Here is a 20,028-nt window from a genome sequence, read left to right as displayed (position 1 = left end):
AGAGCTTAAGATGATATAGTGGAAAATCAGCATATGCAGCGTTAGATAGCCAACAATTCAGAAAATGCCATCTTGAAGGGTAATGCTGAGAAGAAACAAAGTCTAAAGAAAGTAGTTTTTGGTACTCACCCCTGTTGGGGACGCATGCTGTGCCCCTCTGATTGGAACATTGGAGCAAAGAATTTCTCTCTAAAGCCTCTACTTAGAGAAGGCTCACTTTCTTTTCCCATTAGCTGCACTCCTTCAGCTGGACTCTACCATAGCCCACCCCCATACCCCCGAATGCCTGGTACCTTTTCTCTCCCTCCTCCCCAACTTTTTCAGCTTTCTTTTGTGTATTTTCTTATTCCATTAAATTGTAAGCTCCTTGAGGGCAGGGATGACTCATGTCTTATTTTTATCCCTAGTGCTTAACATTTAGTAGGCCCTTAATGTTTGACTATTGACTAGAAAGGTCTTCCACTAAAGTAGAAAAGTTAGTATGCCAAGAACCACCAATATTTACTGCCTCCTCCCCTCCTCCAATAAACAAAATTCTAATATCTCATTTCATTCATTCTTATATCAAGCAAGACAAGGTGATTATATATTATATTGGTTGAAGTAGTGGCAGGTAATAAATGAAGGCAAAGTGGAAAATGGAAAATCTATCAATAAGCATTCTTAAGTACCTCTGATTTGCCAAGCCAAGGGGATTCAAAGATAGCCCCCAAAAAGTAATGCCTGCTCTTGAGTTTAGTTCTCTGAGAATGACGTAGTCTCCTCTGAACCTGTCATTATAGGTAGAGATTCATTCATTGAATTTAGCGGTTTGTGTAGAGAGGTTCACAAGTTACCTCCTAGTATTCAGAAAACCTAGGTTTAAAAATGTCAGTTGGGGACAGCTAGGTGGCTCAGTGGATAGAGTCAGGAGGACCTGAGTTCAAATGCGACCTCAGACCAAACACTTGACACTTACTAGCTGTGTGACCCTGGGCAAGTCACTTAACCCCAATTGCCTTAAAAAAAAACTGTCAGATGGTCCTATTTCCATGAAAAAGCATTCTGGAATATCTTGGCAGTTGTTGGCTTATTACTCTCCTTTCCCATATCTACAGCTCTGCTTAGGAATTGTTCATTCTGGGGCAGGGTAAAAAAACAAAACACAACCAGGTTCTTCCACTTGTCGTAAATAGGTACCAGCTTTTCTATGGTAGATCACATCCACCACACAAGCAACTTCAAGAAAATAATAAAGAGCATCTCAAGCCCTCACATGCTCTGTTTTTGTGAACGATTAAAATGTTTCTACTTAGAAACACTGTCAGAACTGTACACACCACATCGTAATGAAGTGAATCCAGCTCTGTTGACATCATTGAGGAGATAAACACCAGATGCAAAACTGGCATCTAGCTATTGTGGAACTCTGCCAAATCAACATTCACAAGGAGTTTGCTCAGTATACCGTCTGCCTCAAATTCTTGACTGCTACCTTGGAGGTGTCGTTGCAGGTCCTTGACAGGTAGAAGGAAAAAAGTGAGAAAAGGGGGTCATAATTGATGATCAACACCTTGTACGTTTGTGTTTCACAGATAAGTGTATCTCTTTTATAAATGCCATCCTGAAACTCCTAAGTAAAGTGTTACCTGCTACAAAGAATATCTAATAAACTCAGCATCTTACAGGTGAGCCATGATCAAAAGGAATACAGAGTGAATATTGCCTACAAAAACACAGTATACATAGAAACTTAGGGGGTTTTGGAATAAGTCTACTTCAATCACCATCTTCAGCAACACAGCAATATGCATGGAAAATGAATTCAAAACCCAACTTAGATAGTGTGGATAAAGAGCTGGCTTCAAATTCAAGATCTGGGTTCAAGTCCTGCCTTTGGTATATCTCCTTGTACCTCTCTGTACCCCCACAGGCAACCTGCTTATACCAAGTTGTAGAGCAGGTTCTGATTTTCACTGGTAGTTTCCTCACCTAGAGTTCCTTACATAAAAGAAATCACATCCTGTCCAAAAAAAGAATACTGTACCAGAAAAAAGAAAAGAGCATCTCTTGATGTACTTGATCTTTTATCCATATCTCTTGTAATCAGTACATCAGATTTTTTAAGTCATTCCTCTTATCTTAGCTTTTAACTAAAGAAATAATGCCTTTGGTCTTACCAAAAAATGAAAAAAAAAATTGGAAGAAAAAAATATTTAAATTCAGGGTTTGGCAAAGATGTCAGCTTGAATTTTGACACGTCCACTACCGTTGTGGCTATTTATGTTTGCGTTGGTTTTGTTTTTTAAACCAAGTGTTTGACTTCCTGCTTGTGTGATTGGGAGTAGAGAGTGGGAAAGGGGAGAAGGGACTTTTCTCCAGCTCCAAATGGCCAGCCAACTTCCTGTTTCCATTTCTTCCCAACGTTGTTCATTTTTTTTGATATAGGCCCCCCCTTCATTTCCTAACCCATAGCTATTTCTAGAGCTCCCAGAAATCTTTGCCTACCTAATTAATGCAGATATATTCACACCGGAGGTAATCAGCTAGACAAGGAAAATGAGTTGTTTTGTTTTTTCAGTACCTACTAGGAGTGAAATTTTAAGGGGTATTTTTTTGTTGTTGCTTTTGTTTTTTTCTTGAGGGGGTCAGGCTGGAGGATGAGTTAAGAGACACAGTTTCTGTGGTAATGAACACTGAGTCTAAAGTAGCTGGACGTACCAAAAGAAATAGGTGTGTCTGAATGAGACAGGAAACCAGGACAAAATATCTGAGTTAAAAACCAAATTTTCAACCTGTGTCCCCTTCGTAGCAATTTTAACAGTGCCCTTTTAAGGGGCATAACGATTGCTTTTTCTTTTAGTTCCTGAAGATGTTAACCATTGCTGGGAAACAGCATTGGTAGCATTGAAGATGACCCATTCAGACCTGGGTCCAATCAATCTAATGCCATTAATTACCTCTCAAGATTTCTCATAAGGATGCCAAACAAAATGGCTTATACCATGGGTTGCCTACCTCTGATTTTGAATATAATATATTAAGAAACCTTTGTTGTTCCAGTGTTCGTAGATTCCCTATGGAGACTGAGGAACAATGTCTGACAGTTTTTAAGTTCAGTTTTGCTTCATATTATAAAATTCAATGGTTAAAACTTTCAAAAGGTCCAAAACCAGTTATTAGCCTTAGTATACATGTGATCTACTTTGTTACAATGTATAAAAACATGACAGAGACTATATACTCTTTAGCATCTAATTTATCAATTTAAGAAGTTAATTTCTTCATAGTGCTTAATTAACTATACAGTAAATTTGTAGGGGAGTAGCAAAAAGGTAATCATGAAAATCAGGCAAATTTGAAAATAATGATGCCATAGCCTACAGCTTTCTTTATTTCTAAAAAAAATTCTATTGCCTTATACCATTGATCCTTTGCCCTAATCTTAACCTTATCTATTCAGCTTTTCAGTTTAAAGAACTTATGATGAAATATCTCTCTTCCTTTAGTGCAGGGGAGGGGAACCTGTGGCCTGAAGGCCACATGTGGCCCTCTAGGTCAGTGGGTACAGCCTTTTCACTGAGTCCAAGTTTTACAGAACAAATCCTTTTATTAAGGGGATTTGCTCTGTGAAGTTTGAGAGGGCCACATGGTCTAGAGGCTACAGGTTCCTCACCCCTGCCCTTAGTGAGTTTTGTTGCTTTTACTACTTAGCCAAAAATATTGTTCTGTAAAATTGGGTTAAGATACTTTGGAGGAAGGCTTCAGCTGAGAAAGGGAACAAACTAAACATAAGTTTTTCAAAGGTTCCTCGAGAACAAAAGTGACCAGAAGTAACTGTGGTTGTTGTTGCATACTCCGTCTTTGTCACCGATGATTTTGTAATGGAGTTTGTTGCTAAGAAGGATATAGAAAAGGAAAATGTCATTCATCATCCTTCATGATCATAAGCCTTCAGGGCATTTGTGAAAGATTATAGGATGCTCCTGAAAAGAACACATGAATAACAGATGTCAGTTTTACAACCAGGGTACAAACCATTACAAAAATAATTTGTATTTTTAAAATTAACATTTCAGTACTGAAGAGGAAGTTCTTCAAATAGCTCCCAGGTTCATAAAAAAAAAATCTTCAAAAAGCACTCTTCTGGATTTCATTAATAGAGCTCCTTCACAATGGAGTGTTTGTAAAATTGTGTCCACTAGGGCCAATTACCCTGCCCACTGCCCCTTGTCTCCAGACTGAGGAGAATTTAAAGTGCTAGCACCACAAACCATCCCAGGGCCTGAGTTGTACTGACATGGATGGAAGGGAAACACTCCTTCATGGAACCAAAGGAGTCAGATCGAGAGAGGTTGCCCTGAGAGTTCCCCAAGTCAAGCTTACTAGCTAAAGAAAGATCATAAGATGTTTTCTGAAATGGGAAAAATGTTTCTTGTTTAACAAATATCAACAAAAGCCTTTTGTGACTGGATAAAATGCACACCCAATTTTAATAAAATAATTAGGAAATCTAATCTCCAAATCGCAAGTAAAAAAATTCTTGGATATCTTCAATTAAGAAGGTGATTTTTCTTAGATTGACTCTAAAATCAGTGTTATGCTAAAAATTTGTTCTTAGGACTTGGTTACTTCTTTCAGAATGTTTCTATATGAGGAAACGACAAAATATGAGAGATTAACTCAAGGCATTAAGGCTGGTGTCTAATTTTTGTTTTTATATTTGGTATTTGTTTATGTTCTTGAAATTAAGACAAACCAATTGGATTAATCCATTTCAATCTTTCCCCAGAAACTACTGTCTTTTATAGATTAAGGATGTGATTCTGTATGAGACATACTGATTGGAAATAGCCTGAACTGGTGATTTCATCAGTGTAGGGTATTCTGAAATGATAAGGTAATGTTTGAGCCAATTGACTAAACTACAATACATAAATTTAACACAGAAAATGTAAGAGATTGAAAAAGAAAGTAGAACTACATTTGTCTTCACTCATTGTATTTAAACCTTGGAATATAAGCTCCCTGAGGGCAGGACTGTTATTTTTGTCTTTCTTACTGGACTATGTGCTTTTTTAAAAATGATAGATTTTAGGACATTAGAATCAAAGACACAAAGTGACAGTGCTTTGAAATTTTTAGCTTTGGGGCCCAAGTCAGAAATGGAGAGGGTCAAAACTTCCATGCCAGATTGGGGTTCTAGGAGCCTTTGCATTTGGGGCACAGGCAAGATTGTGTGTGTGTGTGTGTGTCTGTCTGTCTGCGCGTGTGCACATGCATGTGTGCAGACCATCTGAGCAGGCTGCTGTGAGCTAAGTGAAAGCAAAGGAATCCTTATTGGGAAGGAGGAGAAGAAACAGAACTCTTTGGTACTGTCTGCAAAGATAATTGATTCCTTGTCCCCAAGTAGAGGTCAGAATCAGTCAGCAGGCATATAATGTTCACTTTTCTTAATCTTTGACTTCTGTTAATCAAGAATTTTATTCACCAGCTTAGCTTACTTGTTTTCATTCTGTTATTTTTTAAGTTTGGTTTCTAACAAGGTTTCTCACCTTGATATCTCTTCTCTCCCAGACATAAATGGGTACCAGGACATTAAGAAATATTCCTTTTTAACCAATTTGTGAAGATGTTTTTCATGACTATACTTACTTGTTATGCCTTTTTTATTGAGCATGTTGCAAGAGTAATAATAATGTTAGTTTGTTTTTGTTTTTGAAGGAAGACTCAGAAGAGAAAATTGGCAATCAAATATTTTAAAAATAAAGAAGCAGAAGGAAGTTCAGAAAGAAAAACAGGGCAGTGTTGGAACTACCATTTTAAATTTGAATGATATATGCGTGTGTGTGTGTGTGTATACACACACAATATACACACACACAAATATGTTAAACAAGCTTTACAGGTAGTAGGAGGAAAACACTGTTACAAAAGTTCAATTTCACACTTAATGTACTTTAAATTGCTGTTTGGTGTTTATGAAGACAAAGGAATTAACTGTGTAAAAAAAGGAATTAAACCAAGTGATAAAATATGTAAGGTATTGCTTCTTTCATAGAGAAGCAAGAGATGAAGAACTTGATGTATGGAAAGGGCAGGAAAAGAACTTTAGTTTATTAAAAACTGAACAAACTGTTTTCAGGCTGTTAGCAGTTTGGTTATAAGAAGGACAGAAAATGAACTTTGACATAAATATTCTTATAAGGCTTATATTCTCCACTTGATAAATGGTCCAAGGATATGAAGAGGCTGTTTTCAAAAAAGAAGTCTATGGTAACGGCCATATAAAAAAAATGCTCCAAAATACTAATAATTAAGGGAAATAGTGGAAACTTACAGGGATGTCTATCCATTGGGAGGTGGCTGAACCAATTACAGTATATTGATATAATGGAATATTATTTCACTTCTGTATAGAATGATGAAAGAAGACTTGTATGAACTGATGGCAGAGTAAACCTAAGAGCAATTAAACAATAACAACAATATTGTAAGGACAAACAAATTTGAAGCAACAAAATAACCAGCCACAGTCCCACAGGATAGATGGTGAAGCATTCTGCCCCCAATCATACAGAAAGTCATGGATTTAGAGTGCAGGACAAGTCACACTTTGGGACGTGGAGGATTGTTTTATTTGACTATCCATATTTGTTGCAAAAGTTTTTTCTTTTTTTTCAATGGGGAAGTGTATGGAGGTGGGAAGGAAAGATAATAAAAGCTTGTTAATTGAGAAGTTTAGAAGAAAAAATATACAAAAGTTTATATAGGCTGATACTTGAACAGTGTGAAAGTTTGAAGGGACAGAGAAAGAACTTAGGAAAACTGCTAACATGTATATGGAAATACTGTTGTCAGGGGCATATTTTAGTCATTTTTTCAGTTGTGTCTGACTCCCCCTGACCCCTTTGGGAGTTTTCTTGACAAAGAGACTAGAGTGGTTTGCCATTTCCTTCTCCAGCTCACTTTATAGATTAGGAACTGAGGCAAATAGGGACTTGCCCAGGGTCACACAGCTAATGTGTGAGACTGGATTTGACTCAAGACTTCTTGACTCCAGGCCCAGTGTTCTATCTCCCACCCTCTCTAACTCTGCCTCCAAGAAATGTTAGAGTGAGCTGCTCAGTCAGCCCAAACAATGAATAAAGGTCCATATACCCAGAATAAGAGCAGTGATTAGTTACAATGTTCTGTATACACCTTTTTTTATTTATAGTTGGTCTTCCCCTTTTGTTTTTCTTTTTATGTTGAAGTGTACATTTTTGACATCTGTAATTAAGCTCACAATTTTAAAAAGAAATAATTATTCCCCATTCATTTTGCATTATTGCTTCTTTTGCTTTCAAATTAAGTCTCACCTGTACCCTTTTTTCTTTTCCTTATTTTGCCTCCTCTAGGTTGCCCTATCTCCTTTCCTAGTCCTTCCCTTAACTAGAGTCACCAGAACTTGTTAGGGTTTGTAGTTTATCAGAAAGCCACCCTGCTCTAGTTAAGGTAAAAGCAAGAAGTGGCCTTTCCCTCCTTCTGCTAAAGTGTTTTATTGTAGCACAGTTCATTTTCTCCTACCTAGCTGTGAATATGCCTTTTTTCCCCACTATATAATTTTCTCTACTCCAGCTTTGTCTCTATATGCTCACCCACGCACCTGGAAGATGCCTCTTTGCTTGTCTTGGCTGGCACCTGTTAAACTTGTTTTTTGGTTTTCCCCTTTATGTAGTACCTGCTCCATTCTCTGGCCCTATTTCATGCTTGTCTGTTAAGATATTAAGTTGATAGTTCTTTCTTAGATCCAATTGGGCACAACTCTCTGAGGTTGAAATTCTACAGTGCTTTTCACCAACTTTGGCTCCAAAATGCACATTTCAACTGAACTCTGATTCTAGGATTTTAATATAGTGGATCAGGAACCTAATTCTGGTCTTGGCTACTGCTGACTGTCTGAATTTACATTTGATTTATGCTTTTTTTTGTGCCCTATTTTAGCTGTCTCTAAAATATAGATAAAGTTAACATGAGAGGAGTTTTGTTAAAGGCACCATTGAATTTATGTGTTTTTTGTTTGGTTTTAAACCTGAAAATGTTGACTTAAAAAAAAAACCTGGGCAACTCACTTCTCTGGGTCTGTTTTCTTTTTGTGTAAAATGAAAGGTTGGACTACTAGACAATCTCTAAGGTCATTTAATTCTGTTTCTCTTAATCCATATGTATGACAAGACATTATGGGCCTGCTTAATCTAATGTTACATTTTAAATACCTAGCTTGGAACTATGGTGTATTATAATAATTAACAGGAATTACAGGAACTAGCATTTAAATAGCATTTTAAGATTTGTTTGTTTTTGCACAGAAACCACCAAATTTTAAATCAGAAGACCTGAATCCAGTTCCTAGCAATTATTAGCAACTCATTGAATCTGTCTCAGTTTCCTTGTTTGTAAAATGGGGATAATAATGTATGGTTACTTAAGAATCAAATGAGAAAATGTATGTCAAACTGTTTGTAAACATAAATTAGTCTGTAAATAAGAATCATTATTGGAACATAGCATTAAAGGTACTATTGTATCATTATGCCAATTCAAAAATGAGAAAATTCATATTTATATTTAGTGTGTGTGTGTGTGTGTGTGTGTGTGTGTGTGTACACAAAAACTAGAGGTTCCCAATTAAACATTTACATTTTATCCAATAATGCATAGTATCTGAGGAAATAAAATTTGTAGCCAAGTAGGAAAAAAGAAAATGGAAAGCAGCTTTCATTTGAGTCTTTTCTCTACTTCCTTCCTATTCGGGGGAGGAGGAAGGAGTAAAAGGAAGGGTGACCTGTAGTATATTCTTTCCAACCAGTTCCCACATCCAGTTAGTATGCTGCTTTGCAAAGGATACATTAACTTTGCAGAAGATATAAAGCATAAATATTTCATTCTAATAAACAATTGTTATTTTTGTTATTTGGTTGTAAATATAACATGAAATATTAAATATTGTAAATATTCAAGGTTATATAAATATTTCGCAATTGACTTTTTGTATAGATGAACAGGAAATTTTTGTTTCCAATAAACAAAAATATAAAAATAAGCATTATTGAGAAAATGTTCTCATACAGCTACTTAAGCTTGTTGTCTATTTGTAAGATGTATGTCAAACTCTTACATAAATTCGTCTTTTCTGTTGATGAAATTGACAGATGTTAGTATTCAGAATTTGCCAGCATTGTCAGTGGAAAAAGATATTCAGGAAACAAGGTTCCTGTCCTTGAAAGCTTGTTTAAAATGGGTTTGTGGTAATAGAGATGCCAAGAGTTGAGGTGTTTCATTTGCTTTCCAAACATGATACAAAAATTCTACCCTGTTTTCCTGTGTTTGAATAGGGATGATAAAAGTAACAAATGATGCTGATCTTGGTTACAGGAGAAAACCTGCTACAAAAACTGCTTTTGAAAAACGAAAAGCAACTTGTATGTCCTTCATTGCAGCATAGTATACTTAAATCATAGGTGCTTAACATTTGTTGAATTGAATTTAAAAAAATTTAAATCCCACATTTTATGGGCTATGGTAAAATTTTGGTAAGATTTGAAGCCAGATTGAGATATTTCTACTATTAATTGATGCCCTGTGTGTCCTCCTCAACACAGATCCAATATTAGATATTGGACATTATCTTGGATAAAACATTGGTGGTGCTCAGAAGTCTAAGAACTCAGTTGAATATGAGTGCTGGATGTCTTTATGTGATTGTCTAATTGAGCATGTTCTATACTGGCAGGTCATTATGAAAATTGTCAGCATTATAATTAAATTATGTCACTGCCAACATCTAGCACAGTACTGGACACATAATTGTCACTCCAGAAATAATTGTTAAATTGAATAAGAATTAATGTTGGGATTCTAGTCTGATGGTGGGAAGTATTTGTTATTCATTGTTTCTACAGTTGTAGCCTAAGTTTGAGTCTCTGTAATTTCTCTTAATTCTAATGTTTGATACCACCACTGTACCCCTGCCAATCCCTCCATAGTCATTTTGTGAAACTAGGAGACCTTTGTCATTTATTACTTCACTTTTTTAGATGTAATCAGTAATGGATATGTTTGTACTTTCTAATAGGCAAAGCGAAGGCTGGAACTAGGAGAAAGTGGTCATCAGTTTCTCTCAGATGGTCTCAAAACCCCCAAAGGCAAAGGAAGAGCCGCAGTAAGAAGTCCAGATAGTCCAAAAAGTAAGGAAATATTAATTATTCTATTTGGTGTAGGACTCCCAATTTTCACAGCATGTGGCTGAAAGAGTGCAAAATTTGGAATAATTTTGGCACATATTTCATTCTTTTTAACCTTTCTATTTCTGTCCTCTACCCTACTCCCACCCCTCCAAGTGCCCGCAATTTTCCAAATGAAACCTGCTGAGTATATGTCTGTGCATGGATACACTGTCATTGCGAGATCTTTACTACAGTGTAGTTACATTTTCTACCTAAATTATAAAATATGTTTGGCACTGTTCTGCAATCAAATTTAATTTTATATAATTGGTGTTGAAACTAACCAGATCAAGATGAGCAGCTCCCCACACATTGATTCTGTAGCTAGGTAGCATTAGAATTGATTAAGAACAGTAAAGTTACAGTAGTTACTACTACCTGTGTGATTGTGGGCAAAGTCACTTAAGTTGTCTGGGCCTCAGTTTCCTCCTTTGTAAGCTTCTGTTGGACTAAGTTCCCTTCTAATGCTGAATTTCCTCCCATAGTCACCATTACAGTCACTTAAATGGGAGAAAGAAAAATTGTGTAGACTAGGGAAGGGACTCAGGTAAGTCATTTGACAGTAGAAGCCAAGTTGGCCTGTCTGGTTGAATAGAAAGAGCCTTCTCTGTCTCTCCAGTAAGGACTTGGGTTCAGATCCCACTTCTGATGCATATTTACCTATGAGACCTTAAGTAAGTCACTTAGACTCCCTCCACCTTCAGTTTCCTCTCATATGTGTATATATATATATATATATATATATATATATATATAAAAAAATGGTGAAGCTTCAGAACATACACAGCTGAATGTAAGGTGCTTTAATCCCCTTTAGAAACTTTCTGCTACCCTACCTTTTTTATTCCAAAACTTTATTATGTGTAACTTGCAAAAAAAAATACTGTGCTTTGGATGCTAACTCATGTGCTGGAATGGGAAGGAAGGCTTGCTTCATTGCAGAGGAACCCTTCAGTTCATTACCTTCACCCCCATCCCCTACCCGTTCGGTTTTTGTTTTTCTTCAAGCTCCAAAATCTCCCTCAGAAAAAACACGGTATGATACGTCACTTGGTCTGCTCACCAAGAAGTTCATTCAGCTGTTGAGCCAATCCCCAGATGGGGTCTTGGATTTGAACAAGGCAGCCGAAGTGCTTAAGGTGCAAAAGAGGAGGATTTATGATATCACCAATGTGCTGGAAGGCATCCACCTCATTAAGAAGAAATCTAAAAACAACGTACAGTGGATGTGAGTATCAGTCCCTGTCCCTATGGGGAATAGCTCTTCAGATCTAACTTCCCCATTCATATCATATTCCATTTCTTTCCCTCTACTCCCATACGTACCATTCCCCTGATTCATTGTCTCCCTTCATCTACTTAGTTCCTTAACCCAAATAATCTTAAAAGATAAAAAAATGGGCTTTTTATTTGAATAATATCAAAGATAGAAGAACTTCTGTTTGATTAGCCTAGAGTGGGAAAATCTTTGACCTAAACAGTGCTGTCTTAAATACCAACCAGAATTTATTTTTGAATGACAGGTGACTAGCATACGTGATCCATGAGATAGATACACATATTTGTCCTTTGGATCTTCTAAAAATAGAAGTAGGAAATAAATTGTGGCTTGCGTCAACCACATACACCTCAAATTAACCAAGCCTATGTCATCATTCAGTGAGACTCTGTGGCTTAGTTTGGGTCTTTGCCTTTCTTGATTGTCTGTGATTTTGGCCAGAATGCTCGATTCTTATCCCTCAGTTTTGTTATCTGTAAAATTCAAGGTATGACAGTGCTTGACCTATGTGCCCATTTGACAGGGTTATATCATGACTTAAAAGATGATAGTAACCTTTGTAAATTATTGATAGAATACCTGAACAGAAAGGAGAAAAGCATTAAATCATTTTAAGCACAAGGAGGGAGGAATTAATTTTTTACTTCGTGGCTTTATAAGATAATGCTTCAAAGGTGATGTGCTGGACCTCTTTGTGGTGCTTGAAAGAAGTTGGAGCAGTGGAACATTTTTGTCTGTTTGGCTGGAGGGGGTAAACACAGACACACAGAGAGAGACCTATTGGGTGTTAGATCTCAGTATCTGTTACCCTCACCCTTCTTTTTCTTATTAATTACTGGTGACAAAGCTTCACTGATTGTCTTGGTAGACCACTCTTTGTAGAATATAACTTAGAGTCAAAACCATCCAGTTTTTGCTTGGAGTTTTTTTTTGTCTACTTCGAGCTCAAATTATCTCTTGCTTTCTGTTTCTGTTATGAGTGTTTATTTAAGTCACATGGTTTTGTCCTGTTTTCTTTTTAATTCAGGCCTTCTTCTGAAGGAAAAATATTCTTAAAAAAATAATGATGATGATCTGTTGTGATTCAGCAGTGAAAACTGTAGGACTGCTTTTATGTAAAAAAAATTGTATAAATATTCTTTTTAAAATTTGGCTTACAAAGTGTAAGCTTTCTTTGTACTCTGCTTGTCAGGGATGCCTATAAAATGAACCATTACCGCTTCTATTCCACCCCCAATCTCCCCACCACCACCACCCTCCCAGTCTCCTGAAGTTTTATGAATAGTTATGCAAAATAATCTCTCTTAATTTCCAGGGGCTGCAGTCTCTCTGATGATGGGGGCATGCTGGCTCAGTGTCAAGGTTTGTCAAAGGAAGTGACGGAGCTCAGTCAGGAAGAGAAGAAGCTTGATGACCTGATTCAAAGCTGCACCCTGGACCTTAAGCTGTTAACAGAAGATTCAGAAAATCAAAAATATCCTTTCCTGCAGCTCAGTGGGTTGGGTTATGTCCATTCTAGAGTTCCAGTAAGACAGTCTCCAGATTTAAAGGACTCTGCATTATGCTGAAGGATTCTTCTAGTTTAATGCAGAAGTAACTCTGTGTGTGTGTGTGTGTGTGTGTGTGTGTGTGTGTGTGTGTGTGTGTGTGTGTTTTTGTTCAGTAATTAACCTGATTTGGAAGATAAGAAAAACATGTAAAAATGTTTTCTTGATCCCTGTAACAGATTAGGCATAATAAACAACCTGTATACATGCAAGTAGTTGGACATGCTACTTCACTAACTTTTTATAGTATAGAGTTGTGTTATTATTAAGTACTTAATGTGACAGTATTAATTTTGATGACAGCTTTGCATTAGATTTAACTTTAATGTGTTTCACTCTTTGCTAGGTGTTGTAGCCATTAGGACAGCATAATCCTAAATGTGATTGGGGAATAAAAGGGCTGAAAAAAAAACCAGAAAAAAAGATACTATCACACCATTAAAGATGGTAGGCATTGATCCAAGGGTTGCTTTTTAAAAGGCAACAGTGTCATAGAGAGAAATCCCAACTCATGTCTCATGAAAACTTATTTGTCATGTTTCTGCATCTTAATGAAAGTGCAAATTATTGCTTCCAGACATAGCCAAGACATTTTTTTTGTGACTCATTGGGGGGAAAAATTTTTGATGCTTGATTAATAGAAAGCAAAATTGATGGGACTTTAGTTGTCCCAAGACTTATTTCAACTTAAACTTTCTGACTGTTTGACACTTAACTTTTGTCAGTGGGGAAATAAAAGCATTATGATCTACTATGATATGTTATAGTCACATTGAACTGTAATCTTTCTCGGCCTAAGAAAGGAAATATATCTTAGTCGCCTTTTACTGATATTAGAAGAGCATCTACTTTTTCGATACAGAATAATTTTGGACAAGATTTTGGTAGTGTTTTTTTGTTTTTTGTATCAACTGTTCATCACTAATTCAATTAAACATTTATTGTGTCCACTCCATACAAGGTGGTCTGTTGAGAAGAAAGGGTGATTATTAGTGAAATAGAGAATAGCTAAGCTGGATATGTTGGCAGTGATGATCAGCCCATGCTGGCATTTAAGTAGCCCCTACAAGGATTGTTCTAGTTCCTCTATTTTTTTGTACCAAATCCCAGAGGAGTTGCTTAGTACCTGATGAACAGCCTTTCAGGACATGTGATAGCTACAGTTGCATTGTCGTCTACATCAGCCTTCTCAGCATTTTATTGTAAATGTAAAAGGCTCAGTGCAGGTTGCTGACCTTCATGGAGCAAATTCAGGAACAGGCCAGAGGGAAAGACCTTTCAAGTTTATATGTTTATGACATGTTTGCACAATTCACTTCAGTTCTTCATTCTGTTGCCAGTTTTGTACAACTTGTTGACAAATGCATTGAAATTTCCTTTCTTACAGCATACTGAGTAATTGTGGATGCTTATAATTTTATTTTAAAAAACTTTTATCCCATGTGGCAATTTAAAAAAAATGTGCCTACCATGGCACTCCTTGATTTTCTCAGTGCTAATCAGAACTGACAAGTGTAAAGAAAGAACCAATTACAGAAACGGTAAGGCACTAACAACTGAACCCCAAACCATCCTTCCTGAAGTTTCCTGCACTCCTGCAAAACTGCTGGGGCAGAGATTCCTCTTTCTCTCCTACCATCTTTCCTCCACTGCATTTATGTGGCTTTCACAATACTCCCAAGTTGCCTTTGCATTACTGGTATAACTATGGATAATAGGCTTTTTTCCCCTCTTAGTTTTCTTGAGACAGAGATTGTATTCTGCTCCCCAAAAAAAAGCAAACAGGAGGATGGGTAATTTTGAACAAGATTTTGGTAGTGTTTTTTGTTTTTCATATCAACTGTTCATCACTAATTCAATTAAACATTTTTTGTGTCCACTCCATACAAGGTGGTCTGTTGAGAAGAAAGGTTGATTATTAGTGAAATAGAAAATAGCTGAGCTGAATTTATTGGCAGCAATGACCATCATGGAGTAGCCCCTACAAGGATTGTTCTAGTTCCTCTATTTTTTTGTACCAGATTCCAGAGGAGCTGCTTAGTACCTGTTGAACAGCCTACAGAATACAAAATTGAGTTCATAGACTGAAGAAGTCTCATCCTAAGATATTAGTAATCAAACCAACCCTGGAATCATTCAAAACAATTCCCAGTGATGCCTATTAATCCCAGCCTTACCCAACCTCAGTAGCCTCTTATCAGTTCAGTTCAACAAAGAATTTGTTAAAGGGTCCACTATGTGCAATTGTGTTAGATAGAACAAATAAGACATGGTCTCTGCCACCAGGGAGTCCACCATCTAGTAGCATGGGATAAAACATAAACAGACAAGTAATCTATAATAATAATTGATACATGATAAAAGTATTAAAGAGATGCAAGCAAAATGTTACATGGGGCCTGAGATGGAAAAGATCATTTTCTACTTGGGGAAATCAGGGAAGCCTTTGTGGAAGAGGTGGCATTAAAGATTACTTTTGGAGAACAATTTCAGCAAGCACAGTTTGGGAGTATGAGGAGCAAGGGAGGGGAGGCTGCAGGTGTAGGAGCAGCTCAAGGGAAAACTGGGCTGGCATTTACTTTAGATGAAATTCTACACCATCATCATTTGTTGTGATACTGCTAGCGTCTAGGCCTGTAGCCACTCCCTTGCTTTCTTGACTTCAAGGCTTGGCACCCCCAGATATCACCTCCCACCAGATTCCCACTTTGGTGGCATTTCTCTTAGCCCGTTTGTAAAGCCTAGAGACAGTGATAACCCACTGGGGTCCAATTAGCTGTTCACACCTGTCCTGGTCCAGCTGCCAGCTTTGCCTAGTTATTAAGGTGGTTTAGGGATTTTTTTCCCCTTTCCCTAGGAAAAATGGTTAATCTTTGCTCACCTTGAGATTTTTATAATCTCACCAATGCTTTCCACTTCCAGCAGTCCACACTAAGAGTAAGTGAAAGGTGATTTGATCACAGCAAGTCTTTGCCTTGGAAAAATAACAGGTGGTTCATAACACAGTCCTGAATGGAGGGGGAAAAAAAAACCACATGGGAGCAAATCATGATGACGATCAAAGAACCAAGAGAAATTTAGCAATATAATTGAAGTAAACTATTTTACTTTTTGTGCCAATGTGGTTAGGAGATTTGTTGTTGTCTTTCAGTGGGTTACTTTTGCCAGTTATATGCTAATTTTTCTTTAACACTTTATCACATTAGCTTATGTTACATATCAAGATATCCGAAAAATTAGTGGCCTTAAAGACCAAACTGTTATAGTTGTGAAAGCCCCTCCAGAAACAAGACTTGAAGTGCCTGATCCCTTAGAGGTAAGGACGAGACTAAAAATTCCTGGTGTTGCAAAGCTTTGAGCTAGAAATATTTTCTTAAACTCACGAAATGGGAAAATCAGTACATCGTTTTCTCCTGAATACTTGCTATTTCTCCTGGCTTGCGGTAGGAGGTGTGAATTTGTCTTGAGGGTTTTGTGAGTTAACCAATAATAATCTGTCTTCTATTTTTTTTTTTTTGGGACATAGTCAATGCAGCAATTTGTTTTGCTCAACACTGCATATTTATTACAAGGGCTTTGTTTTTCTTTTATTTTTTGGGGGGGTGCAAGTGGGAAGTAGAGGAAATAGTTTTTTGGTTCATTTTTTAAAATTAGAAACAGAAAAAAATGTTATCTTCCCTTAAGGGCTTTTAATTCAAGGGTAGATTTAGTTGAATATTTGAAAAAATACAGGAGTATTTTCTCTCTTCATATATATTAACTAAATCTATCCTTGAACTACGAACCCTTAAATTAAGGAAGGGATGTTATTATTTTTTTCTATTTCTTGGGATAAATTTATTTTTTAAAAAAACTTAATGACAAATAAAAGTGTGTGCTGCATTCTCTTTATTACCACTTGGAAATACCATCCCTTGATCATACCGTACAGTTGATCCCTATTTTAAAGTATATACTATTAAGAATATTTTTATTGTAATGCTAATAAAAATGGACCTTTTAATATCATATAATAGATAAGTGATGGTAATTCAAAAACACAGTTCCTAAAACTTCACTAGTGGTACTTTTTTCAAAAGCCTGTGAAAGAGTATATTTTATTTCTTTCCTGAAATCTTGATAAACCCTGAAGGAGGTGAAATATCTCTCAGTTATGTTATGACCTCAGGAACATGCTTATTGGCAGTTACTCTGCTTCTGTGATGAAACCATAATGAAGTTTAGTAGGGGAAATTGCTGAAGTTTCACCTCTTACTGTAGACATTTTTATATATTTGTAGAGCCTACAAATACATTTATCAAGTAACCAAGGACCCATTGAAGTTTACCTGTGTCCAGAAGAGAATGAAACACACAGTCCAGTAAAATCCTACAACCAAGACCACAATGGGAATATTCCCAAATCCAGTTCCAAAGGTAACAATCTTTGTTTTGCATCATTTAGAAACTTGATGTGAAGATTAATGCATTAAGAATCCTACTTGGGTTCTATAAGTCTAGGCTTAGGAAAAAGAAACATTGAGAGAAAAATACTCTTTCTTTTGGTTTTTTTGTTTGTTGGGGTTTTTTGTTTTTTGAAATTTATTTTTATATAGTTAATTCTAAATCATTCAATTCAAGGAGTTATCAATTAAATTGTCCTTATGTGGGCACAGAAGGGATAAAACTCCATACTGTACTCCCAAATTCTTCTACTGACCACCTTTGAAGTAGGTGGTAAAGCTTCCTCCTATTTAAAAAAGAGCAACTTATCTGCTGTATTTGACCATGTCCCCAATATAGTGCTAGACAGTGAAGATCCAAGAGAAATGAAGTGGAAAAATTGTGCAGGAAGATATTTATTTTTGAGAACTTAATTTTTTTTTCAGCAGAGATGAAAAGGGTACAAAAGGTAAAAATCTTCATAAAAATAATTATTTTTTCCTAAATTATTCTTTTTTTCTTCTGACTCTTAACCTCTTCACTACACCCTCCCTTTTTTGTTTTTCTTATATATTACAAATGTACCTACATCATCTTTAAGAAGAACATATCCTGTACTTTTCCTCCTCCCTCCCATAAAACTGGTATATCTAACTGTAAGCTGTGCTGGGTTAAAGTTTGACCTCATCTACTTGGCTCCTTATCCTTAGTCTTACACATATCTTACATATCTTCCTTATCTCCCTGGGCCAATAGTAACAAATAGTGACACCTCCTTATTTGTGACATAAAACTGTGGTGCAACTGGCACAGACACATGAACTCAGTGTAAAGGTTTGTATAGGCTGTGGTTGCTAATTTCTTGACAGCCTTAGTCACAGCTGAATGGTCAAGAATACTGCCTGCCTCTTCCTACTTCATCCCTGAAAAGTTCAAGTACAGTATAGTAATTCTCCAGCAAGTAATGAGGGATTCCCTTCCTTTCCCCACTCTTCACCCCTGGAACTAAAATTAGGATTGCTCTTGTCAACAAGCATTTACTAAGTTCTGGCATAGTGTAATGTTCCATTCTAGGGGTGCAGATGCAAATGAAGTATCTCCTGCCCTCAAGAAGCTTATGTTCTTTCAGGGGAGATAACACTTTGTTTTTCTCACTTTACTCAGAATTATACAAATTCAACTCCACAGCAGGCGGCACCACTAGCTCTGGCTCCAGACAGGTGGCTGGGGGGTGATGGGGGTGGGGACATGTGGAGGGAGGAATGCTGGGGATGGGGTAACAGCCATAGCTTCTGCAGTGCAGGTCCCGCACAAGGAGTCCTCTGCTTCAGCTGTGGGGACCCCAGGCACTGAAGCTGTTCTGGCTATGGACCACAAAGCTGGAAGGGGTTGGGACCATGAGGGTAAGAGGAGGGTCTGCAGAACAGTCCACTTATGTTAAGTGAGAACTGGCTATATGAGAAAGTTCACTTATATCTGGACTGTAAAGTACATGAATGAAAGTAATGTGTGAAAATGAAAGGTTGGTTGGGACTGGGTTATAAAATGCATTCAGTGCCAGACAGAAGAGTCTGTATTCAATCCTAGAAGTAATAGGTAGCTACTGAAGTTTATTGAGGAGGGGGAATAACATGATATGACCTGTAACTTTAGAAATATTACATTGGCATCTGTGTACAAGTTGGATTCAAAAGGGGAGTAACTTCGGTCAAGGAGGGTAAATAAAGATAGTGTTGTAGTAGTTCAGGTGAGGGGTGATTAGGGCCTGAAATTGGGTGATGAATTGAATGAATAGAGAAGAGACATACAAAAGGTATTGGGGAGGTGAAATCAAAAAGGCTTAGCAGATGATCAGATATGTGGCGTGAAGGAGAGAGCAGTTAGAGGTGGCTCAGATGTTGTGAATCTCTGCAACTGATGATACTCTCAACAGAAATAGAGAAGTCAGAAAAAGAAGTGGCTTTGGGGCAAAATGGAGTGAGTTCTGTTTGATACATGTTGAGTCCCTTGAGAATTGGGATATCAAGCTTAGAATGTCTTCTCGGTAGTCCGTGGTGGAGAGAGGTTAAAGCTTGAGGTAGACAGACAGGCAGATAGATAGATAGATAGATAGATAGATAGATAGATAGAGCTGCAAGTCATCTACGTAGAGGTGATCATTAAATCCATAGGAATTTATGAGGTTATTGAAAGAAACAGAAGACCCAGGACAGAACCTCAGGGTAACACAACCTAGAGTGTGCTAGTAAATGTGTAACAAACTGGCTTTCTGAAAAGCAATACATTTTTTAAGTTTAATCTTCATTATTAATATTTTCTCCATCACTTTAACTTTAGATAATTGACAAAACAGTAAGTCAGGCCTTGATTTGTAGCATTTGCTGGTTTTTTGAGATACAGATGCTCACATTAATCATTGACTCTTACAAGACAGTATGAGCCCTTGCAAAGAGTGAGAGAGGGAGTCTCCAGTTTATATAGAGAGAGGTTGGCCTTTGTGAGTTTGGAACGAGGAGAGAATGGAGGATTATGT

The 20,028-nt window shown here is 37.0% G+C and overlaps 1 protein-coding gene across 2 annotated transcripts in view; it reads left to right on the top strand.

Moving 5' to 3' along the window:
* The window catches only part of E2F3 (E2F transcription factor 3), a 91,018-nt gene that overhangs the window by 67,163 nt on the left and 3,827 nt on the right, over nucleotides 1–20,028 (top strand). For both annotated transcript variants that reach the window (XM_078153571.1, XM_078153572.1), the window contains exons 2-6: nucleotides 10,097–10,208; nucleotides 11,256–11,475; nucleotides 12,842–13,002; nucleotides 16,277–16,389; nucleotides 17,354–17,489. In XM_078153571.1, the coding sequence (XP_078009697.1) occupies nucleotides 10,097–10,208; nucleotides 11,256–11,475; nucleotides 12,842–13,002; nucleotides 16,277–16,389; nucleotides 17,354–17,489 (742 nt within the window). The remainder of the gene's footprint in view (nucleotides 1–10,096; nucleotides 10,209–11,255; nucleotides 11,476–12,841; nucleotides 13,003–16,276; nucleotides 16,390–17,353; nucleotides 17,490–20,028) is intronic.

This window comes from Phascolarctos cinereus, unplaced genomic scaffold, assembly GCF_003287225.1.
Source record: "Phascolarctos cinereus isolate Bilbo 61053 unplaced genomic scaffold, phaCin_HiC Scaffold_4;HRSCAF=312, whole genome shotgun sequence".
NCBI classification, from domain to species: Eukaryota; Metazoa; Chordata; class Mammalia; order Diprotodontia; family Phascolarctidae; genus Phascolarctos; species Phascolarctos cinereus.
The sequence above is the reverse complement of the archived record's forward strand: the minus strand, read 5'-3'. Positions and strand labels throughout refer to the sequence as shown.